The sequence below is a fragment of the Oncorhynchus gorbuscha genome, linkage group LG11 (assembly GCF_021184085.1).
Source record: "Oncorhynchus gorbuscha isolate QuinsamMale2020 ecotype Even-year linkage group LG11, OgorEven_v1.0, whole genome shotgun sequence".
In the NCBI taxonomy this organism is placed as follows: domain Eukaryota; kingdom Metazoa; phylum Chordata; class Actinopteri; order Salmoniformes; family Salmonidae; genus Oncorhynchus; species Oncorhynchus gorbuscha.
Genome location: NC_060183.1, coordinates 70,085,672 through 70,105,003, shown reverse-complemented (window position 1 = coordinate 70,105,003; position 19,332 = coordinate 70,085,672). Strand labels below are relative to the sequence as shown.

At 41.4% G+C, this 19,332-nt stretch overlaps 1 protein-coding gene across 2 annotated transcripts; it reads right to left on the bottom strand.

The window, feature by feature from the left end:
• Positions 1-442: 442 nt before the first annotated feature.
• il1b (interleukin 1, beta) lies at positions 443-3,798 on the bottom strand. Of its 2 annotated transcripts, XM_046368292.1 has the most exons (6): positions 3,570-3,798; positions 3,209-3,244; positions 2,567-3,004; positions 2,039-2,227; positions 1,744-1,892; positions 443-1,633 (listed from the first exon to the last, which is right to left on the bottom strand). In XM_046368292.1, exons 4-6 carry the CDS (start codon positions 2,217-2,219, stop codon positions 1,256-1,258), a joined length of 708 nt encoding a protein of 235 aa, XP_046224248.1. In that variant the 5' UTR covers positions 2,220-2,227; positions 2,567-3,004; positions 3,209-3,244; positions 3,570-3,798; the 3' UTR covers positions 443-1,255. The 2 variants fall into 2 exon arrangements, with proteins under 2 accessions (XP_046224248.1, XP_046224247.1); XM_046368291.1 differs by lacking the exons at positions 2,567-3,004; positions 3,209-3,244; positions 3,570-3,798 and adding an exon at positions 2,420-2,473 and having other exon boundaries at positions 2,039-2,225.
• Between the last annotated feature and the right edge of the window lie 15,534 nt (positions 3,799-19,332).

The following is a 19,332-nucleotide window of genomic DNA, read 5'->3' as shown; positions in this document are numbered from 1 at the left end:
CATGGCGGGAACCAACCACATGGCGTACAGAGATATCACTATGCAAACCAGCATACTGATGACCAATGAGGAGGCCTCTTCCTCCTCTGGTTGGCTGGGTCCATTTCATCCCGCCATGCGAGATTCTAGGTTTATGGGTTTGATGGACACAGAGCTCCAGAGCCCTGATTCACGCTGTGTGTGTGTGTGTGTGTGTGTGTGTGTGTGTGTGTGTGTGTGTGTGTGTGTGTGTGTGTGTGTGTGTGTGTGTGTGTGTGTGTGTGTGTGTGTGTAAGAGTCGTTGCAGAGCGCTACACTAAGCCTATTTCCGCTGGAATATTGACAGAAGTCAACTCAGAAGTTACTACCGCTTGTAGATACGTGTTTGAGGTAGATCGTCCATCCTCCTGTTATGGTCTGTTCTCCTCTCACGTCTCCACTAAAACATCCAAATGCATTGAAATGTAATACCATTTTTTAACTTTACTTCCGTCATATGGCAAAATACATCATATACTCTTTGAAAATGTTTTTTTTTTAGTATTGCTTTAAAAAGACAAATAACATTGTGTATTACATATTAGTTGACGCTAGCTGTTATGTAATATATTAGCTTAACTTTTTAAATAAATAATAATCGTAGAAAAGGGATAACTGACTTTCTTATAGAAAATAAACAAAATAGCATTGATGTCACAATTTCACAGTGGATAATACTCCAAAGAAAAATTACATTTGCAATGTTAGACAAGGAAAAATAAAGAACTTTCTTATAGGAAATAAAACAATATATGTTGTAATTCTCCTCTTCACTGATATGAAGCAGATCATTCAGTCAGAGCACAAACAGACACATTAAAAAACATTTTCCCATAACTAGATATTACCCAATAGTACAGAAAGTTGACTACATAAAAACAAATGAGAACTGTCCTGCTTGGAGGACAATTAATGATTCTACTCTACTGTACTTAGCTGGTGGTACTGAAACCACAAGATAAAGAATTCAATATTAAGTTACTTTTTTTAATACTGAGCATTTACGGTCTGTGACGAAAACTTTGCAAAGCTAGAGCAAGGTCTCTTGATCCTGTCTGTAGCCAACAGCGTGATCAGTAGTAACTGGGCCGTCCCTGAAAGAGAGCTGGGGCTACTGAGCCACAACTCAACACTGCAGAGAGAATGAACACACAGCACCACCTGCTGGTCACATCACACACTCACTACAACCAAACCACTTTCAAAAGACATTGGTGCACAGAAAAAAAGGCACTATCTAGAACCTAAAAGGGTTATTCAACTGTCCCCATAGGAGAACTCTTCGGGGACAGCCGAAGAGTGTGGTGGTAGAAGGGTCTATCAATTCAACACCTCTACAGTATCCATCTGTCTGATCTCTCTCTCTCTGGCTGTACTTGGTATATACACTCTTGGGACTGGGTGTGTGTTGCGTGTTTAGTTGTTGACATAGAAGTTGGTGATCTTTCTGAGGTCCTCTTTCTGACACATCGCTACGAGCTGGCGTTGCTCCAGTGAGGTGCTGATGAACCAGCCGGGGTACTTGGGCGACTCGGCCGTTGGTTGTCATGAAGAAGAGGAAGCGGGCTGTGTCTCCCTGAGCGCTGATGGTCCTCAACTGGTCGTCAGAACTCCGCTGAGAAAGAGAGAATGGGAGGGCAGGAGAAATTATTAGGATGATGAGAGGTGAATTGAGTATGTAGAGGTAAGTGTGTATGTGTTTGTTTGTGAGAGTGAGAGACACACCTCCAACTGTAGGATGGGAGCTGTGCTGTCTGTCTGCTTGGAGCAGGACAAGTTGAAGTCGCTACTGGCAATCCTTAAGGCAACTGGCTGGGCCTGGATAGTGTGGGAGTTCTTCATATTAATATTATACATGGAGAGGTTGAACCTTGCTGAGAGAGAGAGAAAGAGAGTTGAAGGCCATTTTCACAATTTTAACACTCAACTGTGATGTTACCAAAATTGGTAAAGGCTGCCAAAAACTATGCTTACGGAAGGCTTGCACTGTGCTTGCAGTGTAGTTTGGCAGTTAGCCTACCTCTCTGGTGGTCGATGCCGCCCCGCAGTGCCACGGCACGTAGCACCATGGTTTCAGTGTTGTGCACCAGGCTCTTCTGGTAACTGTCACACAGGGTGCACTGCTGGGGGCTGTCCAGTCGCTTGAAGGTCCCCTCAGCCTGTTTATCCACCGCTCCCTCTGGCTCCAGGACCCGCTCCATCACACACTCTACACAGAGGAGTGGAAGGGGGAGATGGAGAGAAAGAGGGGTGGGGGGGGGCATGGGACAGGGACCATCAATTCACTGAATTGTTAACAGTGATCTGGGCCTAAAGAAACAGAAAATCAGTCTAGAGGACAGTCTAATCAAATAGTATAGATCATCTATTGGTGACTGTACGACACGGCAGCCTATGTAACTTCCAACAGGTTGTCCATGATGATGCTGGAAAGCTGGTCGTCGGTGCACTCCATGCCCAGCGGAGTGTGTGTGGAGTCGGACTTCTGAAAGGTGTGTTTCATCCTGTGCAGCACCATCACCAGGTGAGCCACCTGTCTCATGCCTACCTGATGCTGCTGGAGAACCTCCAGGTCAAAGCCCTTGTGCAGCTCCATCTCTGGTCCACCCTACACACATACAAGTAATCAGAATGATTACAAGTAGCAAAACATTTATAAATTCTGTCAAGAAATATATATATTTATTCATTTATATTTCTGGAGTTGCCCCAGGTATCACTCAGTTTTAAAAGTTCAAAGAGATTTTAAAGACTGTTCTATTTAACATGCCACCACTTTTAAGGCAATTTAATATCATAGTGCCTTATTGGTCCTCTTTATGTATGAGCACACTGACTCAACCTACGTTTTTGATGTTCTACAACTAGTGTACCCTAATCCTTGTAGAGCTTGCCATTCTTTTATAAAAAATGTGTAGCTAAATGTCTTAATTTCGCACCAGACAGGCAGCATTCCGCATCAAACTCCATCCTCTCCGAATAACAGCTGCACAGAAAAAAACACTAAAGGTGTTAGCCTTAAATCTCATCTTCCTCTTCCAACTCAGATAAACAAGCTATTTTTATATCGACGTTGGTGCAAACTGCAGCCTATACATCAGCATGCAAATTGGAAATAGGTTTAAGGCTAACAAATACATGCAAACCAAAGATACAGTATCCCTCAGGAATCAATTCAGAGATATCCTACCTCGGCAGAGCATCGGCCAATGTCAACTCCATGATTCTGAGACAAAATGAAAACAAAAATGAGATTAGCCTACCATTAAATACCTGAAATGAATTGTATGACTATTTTCTATCTTTTTAAAATGTATTTTTTAGCCTACCATTAAATACCTGAAATGAATTGTATGACTATTTTCTATCTTTTTAAAATGTATTTTTTAGCCTAACATTAAATACCTGAAATGAATTGTATGACTATTTTCTATCTTTTTAAAATGTATTTTTTAGCCTACCATTAAATACCTGAAATTAATTGTATGACTATTTTCTATCTTTTTAAAATGTATTTTGAAAAGTTGAGTACGTTTTTCTAAATACCCTACCTTTAGAGTGATCGTTTAACTCTTAGTGGTTGAAGCGTGAAAATGATGCCAACTGTGCTTTAGTAAACTCTATATTGTACTTGTCTCTGGGACATGGGAAACTCCCACACCTGCTCTAAACGTGGTGGGAAAAGTAAGAGCAATTACACAGTTTAATCACTAGCTGGGTTTCTAGTTGGCGACAGACTTTCATGTAAATAGTCACAAATTCGCATGTAGAAAATATGCCTATTTTCCCACCTGTAACCACATTTCCGTCCACAAAGCGAGTAGTCATACCATATAAAAACAATTCACGACAGCTGTGATGGAAACAGGAAGTTTAGGTACAATTGTATAAATGCCAACAGATTATTTGTTTGTAAAACATGGTGGGATTTTAATTATGCGAGAAATGGCGGTGGAAACATCTTTATGCGCAAATATTGATATAATAACCATCATATCTAAGTAAACTTGGAATCACGGGATGATATGGTTTGTGGTCCTCCCACTACTACTATAATAACTTACACTACATGGGCAAAAGTATGTGGACAGCCCTTCAAATTAGTGTATTCGGCTATTTCAGAAACACAAGTTGCTGACAGGTAAATAAAAGAGCACACAGCCATGCAATCTCCATAGACAAACATTGGCAGTAGAATGGCCTTACTGAAGAGCTCAGTGACTTTCAAAGTGGCATCACTGTTTCCAACATGTCAGTTAGTCAAATTTCTGCCCTGCTAGAGCTGCCACTGTCAGCTGTATGTGGTGTTATTGTGAAGTGGAAATGTCCAGGGGCAACAACAGCTCAGTAGGGAAGTGGTAGGCTACCCAAGCTCACAGAACAGGACCACTGAGTGCTGAAGCATGTAGCGTGTAAAAATGGTCTGTCCTCGGTTGCAACTCTCACTACCAAGTTCCAAACTGCCTCGAAGCAACTTCAGCACGTTAACTGTTTGTTTGGGAGCTTCATGAAATGGGTTTACATGTCCGAGCAATCAAATCTGGAGCAGTGGAAACCTGTTCTCTGGAGTGATGAATCACGCTTCACCATCTGGCAGTCCAATGGATGAATCTGGGTTTGGCAGATGCCAGGGGAATGCTACCTGCCCGAATGCATAGTGCTAACTGTAAAGTTTGGTGGAGGAAGAATAATGGTCTGGGGCTGTTTTTCATTGTTCGGGGTAGGCCCCTTAGTTCCAGTGAAGGGAAATCGTAACACTACAGCATACAATGACATTCTAGACGATTCTGTGCTTCCAACTTTGGGGCAACAGTTTAGGGAATGACCGTTCCTGTTTCAGCATGACAATGCCCCCGTGCACAAAGTGAGGTCCATACAGAAATGTTTTGTCGAAAACTTATAATCTTCCCAGAAGTAATTTTTTCAGATACCTACAAATTAGAGACTACGTTAGAAAACACCTCCCAACATTTGGGAATGCTAAACCTTCCATGTTTGACGGATGCATAAAAATATGCCCCACCTCAGATAAACTGATATCGCATCTATATGATGCTTTTCAATCTGTTATCACACCTTCTACAGATGGCATCAGGCAAAATGGGAGGAAGAACTAGGGACTGACATCTCGGTGGCAGACTGGGAAGAGAGCTTGGAGTATATCCACACATGCTCCATTAATTCCAGACATCGTTTCATACAATTCAAGGTATTACACAGATTACACTATTCCAAAACTAAACTGCATAGGATATTTCCTGACACATCCCCTACATGTGATAAATGTCAGGCTACGCAGGGTACACTACTCCACTGCTTTGCCCTATGCTCTAGCTTGCATGGTTATTGGTGTGGAATTTTTAGGATCCTCTCTCAAGTTTTGGAGACTTCAATAGATCCAGACCCGCTTCTGATAATCCTGGGTGTATCTGAGTCCCTAAACGGATTAACCAACCCCCAAAAACAACTAATCTCGTACGGTCTCATTTCGGCAAAAAAACTAATCTTGTTGTTTTGGAAAAGGAGGAAGCACCCTCTACCAAATTATGGCTCAGTGAATTGGCAAACACTGTACACTTAGAAAGAATTAGATATATTCTGAACAATAAATTATCAACATTTGATCAAATCTGGCAGCCTTTCCTCTCCTACTTGGACGAGTCGGCGCTGTGAATTTGTACTTATTAAATAATAATAATATAATATATGCCATTTAGCAGACGCTTTTATCCAAAGCGACTTACAGTCATGTGTGCATACATTCTACGTATGGGTGGTCCCAGGAATCGAACCCACTACCCTGGCGTTACAAGCGCCATGCTCTACCAACTGAGCTACAGAAGGACCTAACTCACTCTCAATTGTAATATTTTAATCTACTTTTGGGCAGCATGTGCTTGCCCTGCCACCTGGGTCTTGTTGTTCCTGAATGCTCTTTTATGTTTAGATAAGAATTGTATACCTGTCTTGTTTACCTATACACCATTCTTGTGTGTGTTTAATAAAAAATATTTGAAACAAAGAAATGTTTTTTCGAGAGGTGTGTGGAAGATCTTGACTGGACTCCACAGAGCCCTGACCTCAACCCCATTGAACATCTGAGCCCTCTCCTGTACTCCCTGTTCACCCACGACTGCGTGGCCATGCAAGTCTCCATGTTACGAATCCCTTTTGGCCCGACAGTCTAGGGGGGATGGTAATGAGACCCGTAACATAACTCATGCAAATTATTATTGTGACAAAGTAAAAGTGTGCACGAAATAACCACGACAACAGAAATCTACCATCAAACTCTAGGTTTATTTATAAACACACGGTAATGGGGGGAGCAGGAAAAGGGGCTGAGCTGGACCCAAGGAAAGAAACAAATATACAATAACACACCCCTAAGCTAGACTAGCCTACTTTAACAACAACTAACTAACCAAAAAAAATACAGTGGGTGGTCCGCCCAGTTCTAACTAGTGTATTTAACAAAGTTCACCTACGGGTAGTGTATGCCCATGGGCTACTTGTCTTGGTTTCCCCTTTTCTCACCAGCAAACAAACAAACACCATAACCAAAAACAATACTCACAGGTGATGACAAAGTGCTATGGAGGTGCTTTAAACAAAAGAGAGGTTAAGACACAAAGCGAGAGTGAAACACAGAGACCTACAGACATGGCATTTACAGAGAGATTGAGCTAGAGATTGAGCTAGAGATTGAGCTAGAGATTGAGCTAGAGATTGAGCTAGAGATTGAGCTAGAGATTGAGCTAGAGATTGAGCTAGAGATTGAGCTAGAGATTGAGCTAGAGATTGAGCTAGAGATTGAGCTGATTATTAGAACAAACAAATGATGGGGTTTTTAAACCATGGGGAAGGAACTGTGATAGGTCAGGAAATAGGAGGAGGTGTGTCTTCTGATTGATGATTGATTGTTGACTGATTGGGGAGTGATGATTTTCACCTGTGAGGGGAGAAGGAGAGAAAAGAAACACACACAGGATACACACACACAGGATAACTGTATCCGTAACACTCCAACTCAATCATCAAGTTTGCGGACGACACTACAGTGGTAGGCTTGATTACCAACAACGACGAGACGGCCTACAGGGATGAGGTGAGGGCCTTCGGAGTGTGGTGTCAGAAAAATAACCTCACACTCAACGTCAACAAAACTAAGGAGATGATTGTGGACTTCAGGAAACAGCAGAGGGAGCACCCCCCTATCCACATCGATGGGACAGTAGTGGAGAGGGTAGTAAGTTTTAAGTTCCTCCGCGTACACATCACAGATAAACTGAATTGGTCCACCCACACAGACAGCATCATGAAGAAGGCGCAGCAGCGCCTCTTCAACCTCAGGAGGCTGAAGAAATTTGGCTTGTCACCAAAAGCACTCACAAACTTCTACAGATGCACAATCGAGAGCATCCTGTCGGCCTGTATCACCGCCCGGTACGGCAACTGCTCTGCCCACAACCGTAAGGCTCTCCAGAGGGTAGTGAGGTCTGCACAACGCATCACCGGGGGCAAACTACCTGCCCTCCAGGACACCTACACCACCCGATGTCACAGGAAGGCCATAAAGATCATCAAGGACAACAACCACCCGAGCCACTGCCTGTTCACCCCGCTATCATCCAGAAGGCGGGGTCAGTACAGGTGCATCAAAGCAGGGACCGAGAGACTGAAAAACAGCTTCTATCTCAAGGCCATCAGACTGTTATAAACAGCCACCACAAACATTGAGTGGCTGCTGCCAACACACTGACTCAACTCCAGCCACTTTAATAATGGGAATTGATGGAAATTGATGGAAAATATATCACTAGCCACTTTAAACAATGCTTCTTAATATAATGTTTACATACCCTACATTACTCATCTCATATGTATATGTATATACTGTACTCTATATTGTCTACTGCATCTTTATGTAATCCATGTATCACTAGCCACTTTAAACTATGCCACTTTGTTTACATTATCCCTTTATCCCTTTACACTTGTGTGTATAAGGTAGTATTATTACTGCATTGTCGGAACTAGAAGCACAAGCATTTCACTACACTTGCATTAACATCTGCTAACCATGTGTATGTGACAAATACATTTGATTTGATTTGACATCTTTTGGGATGAATTGGAAGGCGACTTTGAGCCAGGCCTAATCGCCCAACAACACTGCCCGACCTCACTAACGCTCTTGTGGCTGAATGGAAGCAAGTCCCTGCAGCAATGTTCCAACATCTAGTGAAAAGCCTTCCCAGAAGAGTGGAGGCTTTTTTTAGCAGAAAAGGGGGGACCAATGATATATTAATACCCATTATTTTCAATATAAAATTGTAGGTCTTATTCTGGTGATATGATGATCGATGCTTGGCTGCCCTTTGACAAATAAAAATAATCTTACTCTTTTATAATAATCTCATCATGTAGGCATCATGTACATGTGCTGTTGGCTAGAGCACAGGTTCCAATACCAGAGTGGGAACATTCCCTATATAACACCATTTATTTTGTGATAAAACTATCAGTAGAGTTGAAAATATGATGGAAACCCATTTAACTTGTATTTTTTATACGGTACATAGGAATTTAGCACAAAAGTTATGTTTATTATGTGCACAACATCACGCACAGACTTCCATTTGATGGAAACATCTCTAGTGGGAAAATGCACATATTGTTTTAATGCATATTTTTGAATATTTGCATTAAAATCTGTTGCCAAACAGACTTGTTGTGGATAAAAAATCAGTGTGTGATAAGGAAGTGCATTAAAATGTGGTGAGAAGTTGACTGAAAGAGAAAGACAACAGTTGAACAGTTTTGAACATATTCACTTCTTCAAAAATGAAAAAAAGAAAGAGAGAGAGAGTGAGCTAGCTATATATATATATTTTTCACTTTCACTTACTTAGCTAGCAAATGCAGCTAGATAGTTTAGCCTACTCAAACACTTGGCTCAAGCAGAGAGGGATGCTATGTTACCTAGCTGGCTATGGCTATCCAACACAAACTCTTCCAAGTCAAGGTCATTTATTGCCAACGGGGCCCTCCGGTGTAACTGCTAAACTGCTTGCTAACTGTACACTGTACTGCATGATTGTTGCATGTTTACAAACGCGTTAGTTCTAGTAGCTATGTTGATGTTGACTTGACGTTAGTTAATATGGTGACAACGATGTAGGCTGTGAGTAGTGGTTAGCGGTTATGATATGAAGGTTTGACTTGGAAAGTTTATTTTTCCTGGTAACAGACAGCTGATGTGTTGTGCTCTGAAGTCGCTAAGCGAATGGAAAAGGTGAGAGGAGGAGAGCGCGTAGATCCTAGAAGGAATAATACAACAATCTGGCTGCTATGAAAGTTAACTTTGTTTGCGTGTGATTCATTCCGCCGGGTTCTGTTAAAAAATGTTTCTTAAATGGAAGCAAACGGAACGAAATGGGGATAAACATGAATTAATTTGTCCAATAGGAACTCTCTAAACTCTAATATTTACACCCAAGATTAGCTAGATGTAGGCATGATTGTCCAAGGCGATATTAAATTAGTCAGTCTGTCACCTTGATTACTCTAATTTCTCTCCACCTGTGCACCTACGCTGTAAATTTCATTCGTAGGCTAGGTTGTAGCAACCTCATGATGGGTAAGAAAATTAGAGTATCATGTAGTAAGTAGCCGAAACATATCCATGTTACATTGAGCTGGGTGTATAGAATATGAATTACAGTCTTCCAATAAGCTGTAATAGAAATAAGGCCATGCTCATTAAAAAAATAATTGTCCTCCCTCATCTTCAACGGCACTGACTGCCACTGAAGTGCACACAGAATGGTTTTCATGTACCAAATAAAAATCTAAAGTTGAATATGATTCCATCGCATTTTCAACTCTACTGATAGTTTTGTCACAAAAACTGTTGCAAATAGTACAGTAAATGTGCCTAGTCTTGGCACTGACAGACACAGTGTGGCTAGGCTAGTAGTCATCATGATGACATTATTATGGAGAAAAGTGTTGCCACTGCCATTTCTCACTGATTCATTTTACGGACACAAAAAGATCCCACCATGTCCAACAAACACATTATCTGCAGGCATTTATGAATTTACACCAAAACTTCCATCACAGCTGTCTTGATACATGTTTTATAGTATGCATAATGGAAACATGGTTACTAAGTGTGCCATCGAATGTGGTTAAGGTGTGTGTGGATGATTGAAGTAGCCTTATAATTCCTTCTTCAGGTCATAAAGATCACAGGTTAATTGATATAATAATATTACTATTAGGTAATTACCATTAGACCCATAGACTCTAATTATATGTTTTATATCCCACAAAGTACAGACCAAGTGTCTGAATCCTGAAAAGAGCCTATGCATTGCTTATAAGACTATTACTGTACTGTATTTAATTGTCCCCCCACAATGAAATTGGAGAGGGGACTGTGGATCTGTCTCCATCCCTACTATCAAACATTAATCATGCACAATATATCTCAGACAGCAATGACAGCATAGCACAGTCACTGGATCTCAACCCTATTGAGCTGTTGTGGGAGCAACTTGACCGTATGGTATGCAAGAAGTGCCCATCAAGCCAATCCAACTTGTGGGAGGTGCTTCAGGAAGAATGGGGTGAAATCTCTTCAGATTACCTCAACAATTGACAACTAGAATGCCAAAGGTATGCAAGGCTGTAATTGCTGCAAATGGATGATTCTTTGATGAAAGCAAAGTTTGAAGGACACAATTATTATTTCAATTAAAAATCATTAATTATAACCTTGTCAATATCTTGACTATATTTCCTCTAATCATTTTGCAACTCATTTCATGTATGGACATTTCTAAGTGACCCCAAACAGTGTAAATACAACAATGACTTGATTAAACATTGAATTTGGCTTTACTGCTATTAGCCCATAGAAACACATTGAATAACAGATTCATACATGGAAAAACAGATAGTAAATACATTTATCAAAAGGAAGTTTGTTTTGTAGGCTCTGTCCTATATCTGAGAGATGCCATATTTACCCCCTTTTTGGGGGGCACTAAACTATTTCCATATACTGTATATACAGTACCGGTCAAAAGTTTTAGAACACCTATTCATTCAAGGGGTTTTCTTTATTTTTTACATTGTAGAATAATAATAAACACATCAATGTGTTTATGAAATAACACATATGGAATCATGTAGTAACCAAAAAAGGGTTAAACAAATCAAAATAGATTTGAGATTTGAGATTCTTCAAAGTAGTCACCCTTTGCCTTGTTAAAAGATTTTACACTCTTGGCATTATCTCAACCAGCTTCACCTGGAATTCTTTTCCAACAGTCTTGAAGCAGTTCCCATATATAATGAGCACTTGTTGGCTGCTTTTCCTTCACTCTGCGGTCCGACTTATCCCACACCATCTCAAGTTGGTTGAGGTCGGGATTGTGGCCAGTTCATCTGATGCAGCACTCCATCACTCTCCTTCTTGGTCAAATAGCCCTTACACAACCTGGAGGTGTGTTGGGTCACAGTCTGTTGAAAAACAAATGATAGTCCCACTAAGCCCAAACCAGATGGGAGGGAGTATCGCTGCAGAATGCTGTGGTAGCCATGCTGGTTAAGTGTGCCTTGAATTCAAAATAAATCACAGACAGCAAAGCATCCCCACACCATATCACCTCCTCCTCCATGCTTTACGGTGGGAAATACTCATGAGGACATTATCCATTCACCCACACCACATCTCACAAAGACACAGTGTTTGGAAACAAAAATCTCCAATTTGGACTCCAAGAACATAGGACAAATTTCCACCGGTCTAATGTCCATTGCTTGTGTTTCTTGGCCCAGGCAAGTCTCTTCTTCTAATTGGTGTCCTTTAGTAGAGTTTTTTGTGCAGGAATTCGACCATAAAGGCCTGATTCACACAGTCTCTTCTGAACAGTTGATGTTGAGATGTGTCTGTTACTTGAACTCTGTGAAGCATTTATTTGGGCTGCAATTTCTGAGGCTGGTAACTATTTTTAATTTTTAAATGTATTTATTATACCAGGCGGTGTCAGAGGAAGGCCCTACAACTTTTAAAATTATTTTTATTTATTTAATTTAACCTTTATTTAACCAGGTAAACTAGTTGAGAACAAGTTATCACTTGCAACTGCGGCCTAAAGCAAAGCAGTTCGACACATACAATAACACAGAGTTACACATGGAATAAACAAACATACAATCAATAATACAGTAGAAAAATCTATATACAGCATGTGCAAATGAGGTAGGATAAGGCAATAAATAGGCCATGGTGGCGAAGTAATTACAATATAGCAATTCAACACTGGAATGGTAGAATGTGCAGATGATGAATGTGCAAGTAGAGATACTGGGGTGCAAAGGTGCAAGATAAATAAATACAGTATGAGGATGAGGTAGATTGGATGGGCTATTTAAAGATGAGCTATTCTGCAGGGATCTGTGCAGTGATCTGTGAGCTGCTCTGACAGCTGGTGTTTAAAGCTAGTGAGGGAGGTAAGAGTCTCCAGCTTTAGTGATTTTTGCAGTTCGTTCCAGTCATTGGCAGCAGAGAACTGGAAGGAGAGGCGGCCAAAGGAAGAATTGACTTTGGGGGTGACCAGTGAGATATACCTGCTGGAGCGCGTGCGGGCGGGTGCTGCTATGGTGACCAGTGATCTGAGATAAGGCGGGGCTTTACATAGCAGAGACTTGAAAAGATGACCTGGAGCCAGTGGGTTTGGCGACAAGTATGAAGCGAGGGCCAGCCAACGAGAGCGTACAGGTCACAGTGGTGGGTAGTGTATGGGGCTTTGGTGACAAAACAGATGACACTGTGGTAGACTGCATCCAATTTGTTGAGTGATTTGTTTGTTCAATTTGTCGAGTAACTCTAATGAACGTATCCTCTGCAGCAGAGTTAACTCTGGGTCTTCCAAGAATTTCAAATATAAAATATATTTTGATTTGTTTAACCCTTTTTCGTACTAGATGACTCCATATGTGTTATTTCATAGTTTTGATGTCTTCACTATTATTCTACAATGTAGAAAATAGTACAAATAAAGAAAAACCCTTGAATGAGTAGGTGTCTAAATATTTTGACCGGTAGTGTACCTCCATTAATGCTTTTAACTGCTACCGGCCTACCTTCTGATGAGTCTTGTGAGGCTTACGGGCGTGAGAGCATAGAGCATGTGTGTCTCAGTCTCATACAGTCTCAGTCTCATAGAGTCTCAGTCTCATAGAGTCTCAGTCTCATAGTCTCATAGAGTCTCAGTCTCAGTCTCATAGTCTCAGTCTCATAGAGTCTCAGTCTCATAGAGTCTCAGTCTCATACAGTCTCAGTCTCATAGTCTCAGTCTCATAGAGTCTCAGTCTCATAGTCTCAGTCTCATAGAGTCTCAGTCTCATAGAGTCTCAGTCTCATAGTCTCATAGAGTCTCAGTCTCAGTCTCATAGTCTCATAGAGTCTCAGTCTCAGTCTTATAGTCTCAGTCTCATAGAGTCTCAGTCTCATACAGTCTCAGTCTCATAGAGTCTCAGTCTCATAGTCTCAGTCTCATAGAGTCTCAGTCTCATAGTCTCAGTCTCATAGTCTCAGTCTCATAGAGTCTCAGTCTCATAGTCTCATAGAGTCTCAGTCTCATAGTCTCAGTCTCAGTCTCATAGTCTCAGTCTCATAGAGTCTCAGTCTCATAGAGTCTCAGTCTCATAGTCTCAGTCTCATAGAGTCTCAGAGTCTCAGTCTCATAGAGTCTCAGTCTCATAGAGTCTCAGTCTCATAGTCTCATAGAGTCTCAGTCTCAGTCTCATAGTCTCAGTCTCATAGAGTCTCAGTCTCATACAGTCTCAGTCTCATAGAGTCTCAGTCTCATAGTCTCAGTCTCATAGAGTCTCAGTCTCAGTCTCAGTCTCATAGTCTCAGTCTCAGTCTCATAGAGTCTCAGTCTCAGTCTCATAGTCTCAGTCTCATAGAGTCTCAGTCTCATACAGTCTCAGTCTCATAGAGTCTCAGTCTCATAGAGTCTCAGACTCATAGTCTCAGTCTCATACAGTCTCAGTTTCATAGAGTCTCAGTCTCATACAGTCTCAGTCTCATAGAGTCTCAGTCTCAGTCTCATAGAGTCTCAGAGTCTCATAGTCTCAGTCTCATAGTCTCAGTCTCATCAGTCTCAGTCTCATAGAGTCTCAGTCTCATAGTCTCAGTCTCATAGAGTCTCACAGTCTCAGTCTCAGTCTCATAGAGTCTCAGTCTCAGTCTCATAGAGTCTCAGAGTCTCAGAGTCTCATAGTCTCAGTCTCATAGTCTCAGTCTCATAGAGTCTCAGTCTCATAGAGTCTCAGAGTCTCAGTCTCATAGTCTCAGTCTCATAGAGTCTCAGTCTCATAGTCTCAGTCTCATAGAGTCTCAGTCTCATAGAGTCTCAGTCTCATAGTCTCATAGAGTCTCAGTCTCAGTCTCATAGTCTCATAGAGTCTCAGTCTCAGTCTCATAGTCTCAGTCTCATAGAGTCTCAGTCTCATACAGTCTCAGTCTCATAGAGTCTCAGTCTCATAGAGTCTCTCTCATAGTCTCAGTCTCATAGAGTCTCAGTCTCAGTCTCATAGTCTCATAGAGTCTCAGTCTCAGTCTCATAGTCTCAGTCTCATAGAGTCTCAGTCTCAGTCTAGAGTCTCAGTCTCATAGTCTCAGTCTCATAGAGTCTCAGTCTCATAGTCTCAGTCTCATAGAGTCTCAGTCTCAGTCTCAGTCTCAGTCTCAGTACAGTCTCAGTCAGTCTCAGTCTCATAGAGTCTCAGTCTCATAGAGTCTCATAGAGTCTCAGTCTCATAGTCTCAGTCTCATAGAGTCACAGTCTCAGTCTCAGAGTCTCAGTCTCATAGTCTCAGTCTCATAGAGTCTCAGTCTCATAGAGTCTCAGTCTCATAGATTCTCAGTCTCATAGAGTCTCAGTCTCAGTCTCAGTCTCAGAGTCTCAGTCTCATAGTCTCAGTCTCATAGAGTCTCAGTCTCATAGAGTCAGTCTCAGTCTCAGTCTCAGTCTCAGTCTCAGTCTCATAGTCTCAGTCTCAGTCTCAGTCTCATAGTCTCAGTCTCATCAGAGTCTCAGTCTCATAGTCTCAGTCTCATAGAGTCTCTCAGTCTCAGTCTCTCAGTCTCTCATAGAGTCTCAGTCTCATCAGAGTCTCAGAGTCTCAGTTTCATAGTCTCAGTCTCATAGAGTCTCAGTCTCATAGTCTCAGTCTCTCAGTCTCATAGAGTCTCAGTCTCAAGTCTGAAAACCATGATTGTGTTCTTGCTCACTCACGCACACACACACACAAATTGGGGGCAACAAAAGGCAGTCTCAGTCTCAGGGTTTCCCAAACTCAGTCCTCAGGGCCCCCTAGACCACATTTGGGTTTTTTGATCTGATTGTGTTCTTGCTCACTCACGCACACACACACACAAATTGGGGGCAACAAAAAGGCTGGGTTTACTACACAGCTGATTCAAATAACCAACTCATCATCAAGCTTTGATTATGTGAATCAACTGTGTAGTGCTAGGGCAAAACACAAAATGTGCACCCAGGGGGAGCCCCAGGGGAATTACCTTTGTGTAACTTCATAAGAGTAAGTGATGCTGTGTACCACCTCTAGGCTCTACTAAGATCACTCCTACATCCCTCTGAAGAAGTGTGAGACATACAAAAAAAGATGAGTCTAATAGTAATGACATGTATTTTAACTTTGTAAGAATGTATTACCTTTTAATGTGGCATGAACACAACCAGTCATGATGTTTTCATCTGATTGTCAAACTTCAAAAAGTAGGCTACCTACTACCTGCAACCTGCGCACTCCAATAACCAGCATCCAAAGAGTGCACTGTGCATCCTCCATTTGGGCTGGATCCAGTAGATACAATGTTGCAGGTTCACTAGAGAAAGCTTAAGACAGACACCGGGTTAGTCGAGGTAATTGAGGTAATACAGTGGGGGGAAAAAGTATTTAGTCAGCCACCAATTGTGCAAGTTCTCCCACTTAAAAAGATGAGAGAGGCCTGTAATTTTCATCATAGGTAGACTTCAACTATGACAGACATTTTTTAATTAATTAATTTTGCTGGACCCCAGCAAAATTATGGTGTAAAATAAGTATTTTTGCTGGACCCCTGGACCCCAGGAAGAGTAACTGCTGCCTTGATGGGGATCCATAATAAATACAAAAATATAAATATAAAAACAAAAATCACATGTTTATTTTACTGTCAGTATGTATTTGTTGTCAATGTTTTGTTGTCAAACTGGTGGCAGTTGTGAACAACTTCAATGGTTGGAAGAGCTGCAGAATGAATTGAAAATAATGCCATGGTTGATAATGCACTTTTTTATTTTCTCTTGAACAATATGGTCTATCTACTAAAACTCATGGACAATATGGACACAGATATAATAAATTAATACTATATATGAATACATTTTTAAAAATTATTTAAGTATAAATTACCAAAGTTATGATAGACTGACATAGATTTTCTGTTAATTGCCAAAATTACTGAAGATTCCAGTAACTTTGGTAATCTACCGGTAGCTTTGCAATCCTATCACTGTAGCAGTACACAATTACATTTGAAAGAAATAAGAGAATGGTTCAATTGGTTCAATTAGAGCTCCCCCAAATCGTTACTTTTGTTGCATTTAGGGGACCTCATGTCTAATTCCCCCCTGTAATTCGCACCCTGATGTTTTCTGACAATGTAAATGTGTATGGAACAGCATTCAAAGGTGCATTAAAAAACAGAGGCAGGTGACATTATAGTAGTTTAAAGTACTGCCAATTATCAGGGGTATTCAACACGCATGCATGCATACCACAGGAGGCTGCTGAGGGGAGGACGGCTCAAAAATAATGTCCGGAACGGAGCAAACACTTTATACTTTGACCCCTTTTTCTCCGCAATTGGTAGTTACAGTCTTGTCCCATTGCTGCAACTCTTGTACGGACTCAGGAGAGGCGAAGGTCGAGAGCCATGCGTCCTCCGAAACACAACCCAACCAAACCGCACTGCTCCTTGACACAATGCCCACTTAACCTGGAAGCCAGCCGCACCAATGTGTCGGAGGAAACACTGTACACCTGGCTACTGTGTCAGCGTGCCTGGCCAGCCACAGGGGTTGCTAGTGCGAGATGGGACAATAACATTCCTGCTGGCCTAACCCTGCCTTAACCCGGACGACGCTGCGACAGAGCCTTGATGTATTTGATACCATTCCACTTATTCCGCTCCAGCCATTACCACAAGCCCATCCTCCTCAATTAAGGTACCACCAACCTTCTGTGACACACACACACACACACACACACACACACACACACACACACACACACACACACACACACACACACACACACACACACACACACACACACACACACACACACACACACACACACACACACACACACACACAGAGTAGCAGTTGGGTCCGTGTGACACACAAGTCTGCTGAGCAGGCACTGAAGTCATCTTGATGTCATCACTCTCTCCATTTCCCTGATCCTTCAGACTCTACTTTCTGTTGTCCAGCAGTCACAATGTTGCAACTTCTTCTGTCAGACAAGTGAGTGCGCAATGTGCACAAAAGGTTGATCATGGTTTTAATGTTGATTCCCATGACTGTTGTAAGAGCAGATGTGATCATCTGGGGCCTCATTTATAAAACATTTGTTCACACAGATTTGATCACAAATTGCGTGTATGACGAAATCCAAGCTAATGTGATATAAAAAGCTTGAACTTACATTGTCAGAAAAGTGGACCAACACTGAGGCTTGAATGGAAAGATAGAGCTCATTTATTGGGTCGTCATGATACCCAGGAAGTGCAGGAAAAAAATGCAGGTCTATTGTCAATTGTTTTCATATCTAATACCTATCTGATCTTTTCTCCAATGTGTAAACAGCAAAAAACCTTATCTTTTGACTTCCAATATATACAACCTCCATATGTGGATCTAATTTCTGATACAAACCCGATACTCCATATGCCTCAGTTCGGACGCTCAGATCAGATATATATATTTTTTACATGGCCTATTGTTACCATGACAACCACACATTTAAAGGAACAGTGACAGGAAATGAGCATGGCATCTGTGTGCTACTTCAGAGGCTACATCAGTTTTAATGCGCAAATCTGATATGGGTCACATTTAAAACTGAATGGACAGTCAGAAAAAAACATCAGATATAGAAAGAAAATCATATTTGTGTAAACAATGTGAATTGATGTTACTGAACTGCACCGATTGCTCTCGCAGGTGTGGCATGCTTTTGGCTCCCTCTAGTGACACATAGGCTTCTACACCAAAGGCCACTCAGACCGTTAATGCACCATAGGGCCCTAAGATAATGAGCTACGGTCAGTGTTGCTTGTTCCATATAGACGATATACACTGAGTATACAAAACATTATGAACACCTGCTCTTTCCATTACAGACTGACCAAGTGAAAGCTATGATCCCTTATTGATGTCACTTGTGAAATCTACTTCAATCACTGTAGATGAAGGGGGAAGACAGGTTGGAAAATGATTTTTAAGCCTTGAGACATGGATTGTGTATGTGCCATTCAGAGGGTGAAAGGGCAAAACAAAATATTTAAGTGCCTTTGAACAGGGTATGGTAGTAGGTGCCATTCAGAGGGTGAAAGGGCAAAACAAAATATTTAAGTGCCTTTGAACAGGGTATGGTAGTAGGTGCCAGGCGCCCCAGGTTGTTTCAAGCACTGAAACGCTGCTGGGTTTTTCATGTTCAACAGTTTTCTGTGTGTATTAAGAATGGCTCACCACACAAGGACATCCAGCCAACTTGACACAACTGTGGGAAGCATTGGAGTCAACATGGGCCAGCATCCCTGTGGAACACTTTTGACACCTTGTAGAGTAGAGACAAATTGAGGCTGTTCTGAGGGCAAAACAGGGGGGGGGGTCAATTAGAGTAGAGACAAATTGAGTAGAGACAAATTGAGGCTGTTCTGAGGGCAAAACAGGGGGGGGGTCAATTCAATATTAGGAAGGTGTTCCTAATGTTTAGTATACTCAGTATATAACCTCAATGTTACTTTAGTTGAACAAAACAGTGGATCTCCTGAGTATGTGGATGATGCAACATGGGGTGTTTAGGAGGAATATGACTAATGTAATTAATTCTCAAACTTATTTGATCTACAGTGAGTTGCAAAGTATTGGGACAGTGACCAATGTGTTGTTTTAGTTCTATACATGAACTATGAGATTAAAGTGCAGACTGTCA

Excerpts from the sequence above, each read along its gene's own strand:
- il1b (XM_046368291.1), bottom strand. The coding sequence starts at position 2,473 with ATGGAGTGCACCGACGACCAGCTTTCCAGCATCATCATGGACAACCTG. Across the intron at positions 2,226-2,419 it reads TCATGGACAACCTGTTGGAA|TGTGTGATGGAGCGGGTCCT; the intron begins GTTACATAGGCT and ends CTCTGTGTAGAG. Across the intron at positions 1,634-1,743 it reads CTCCCATCCTACAGTTGGAG|CGGAGTTCTGACGACCAGTT; the intron begins GTGTGTCTCTCA and ends TCTCTTTCTCAG.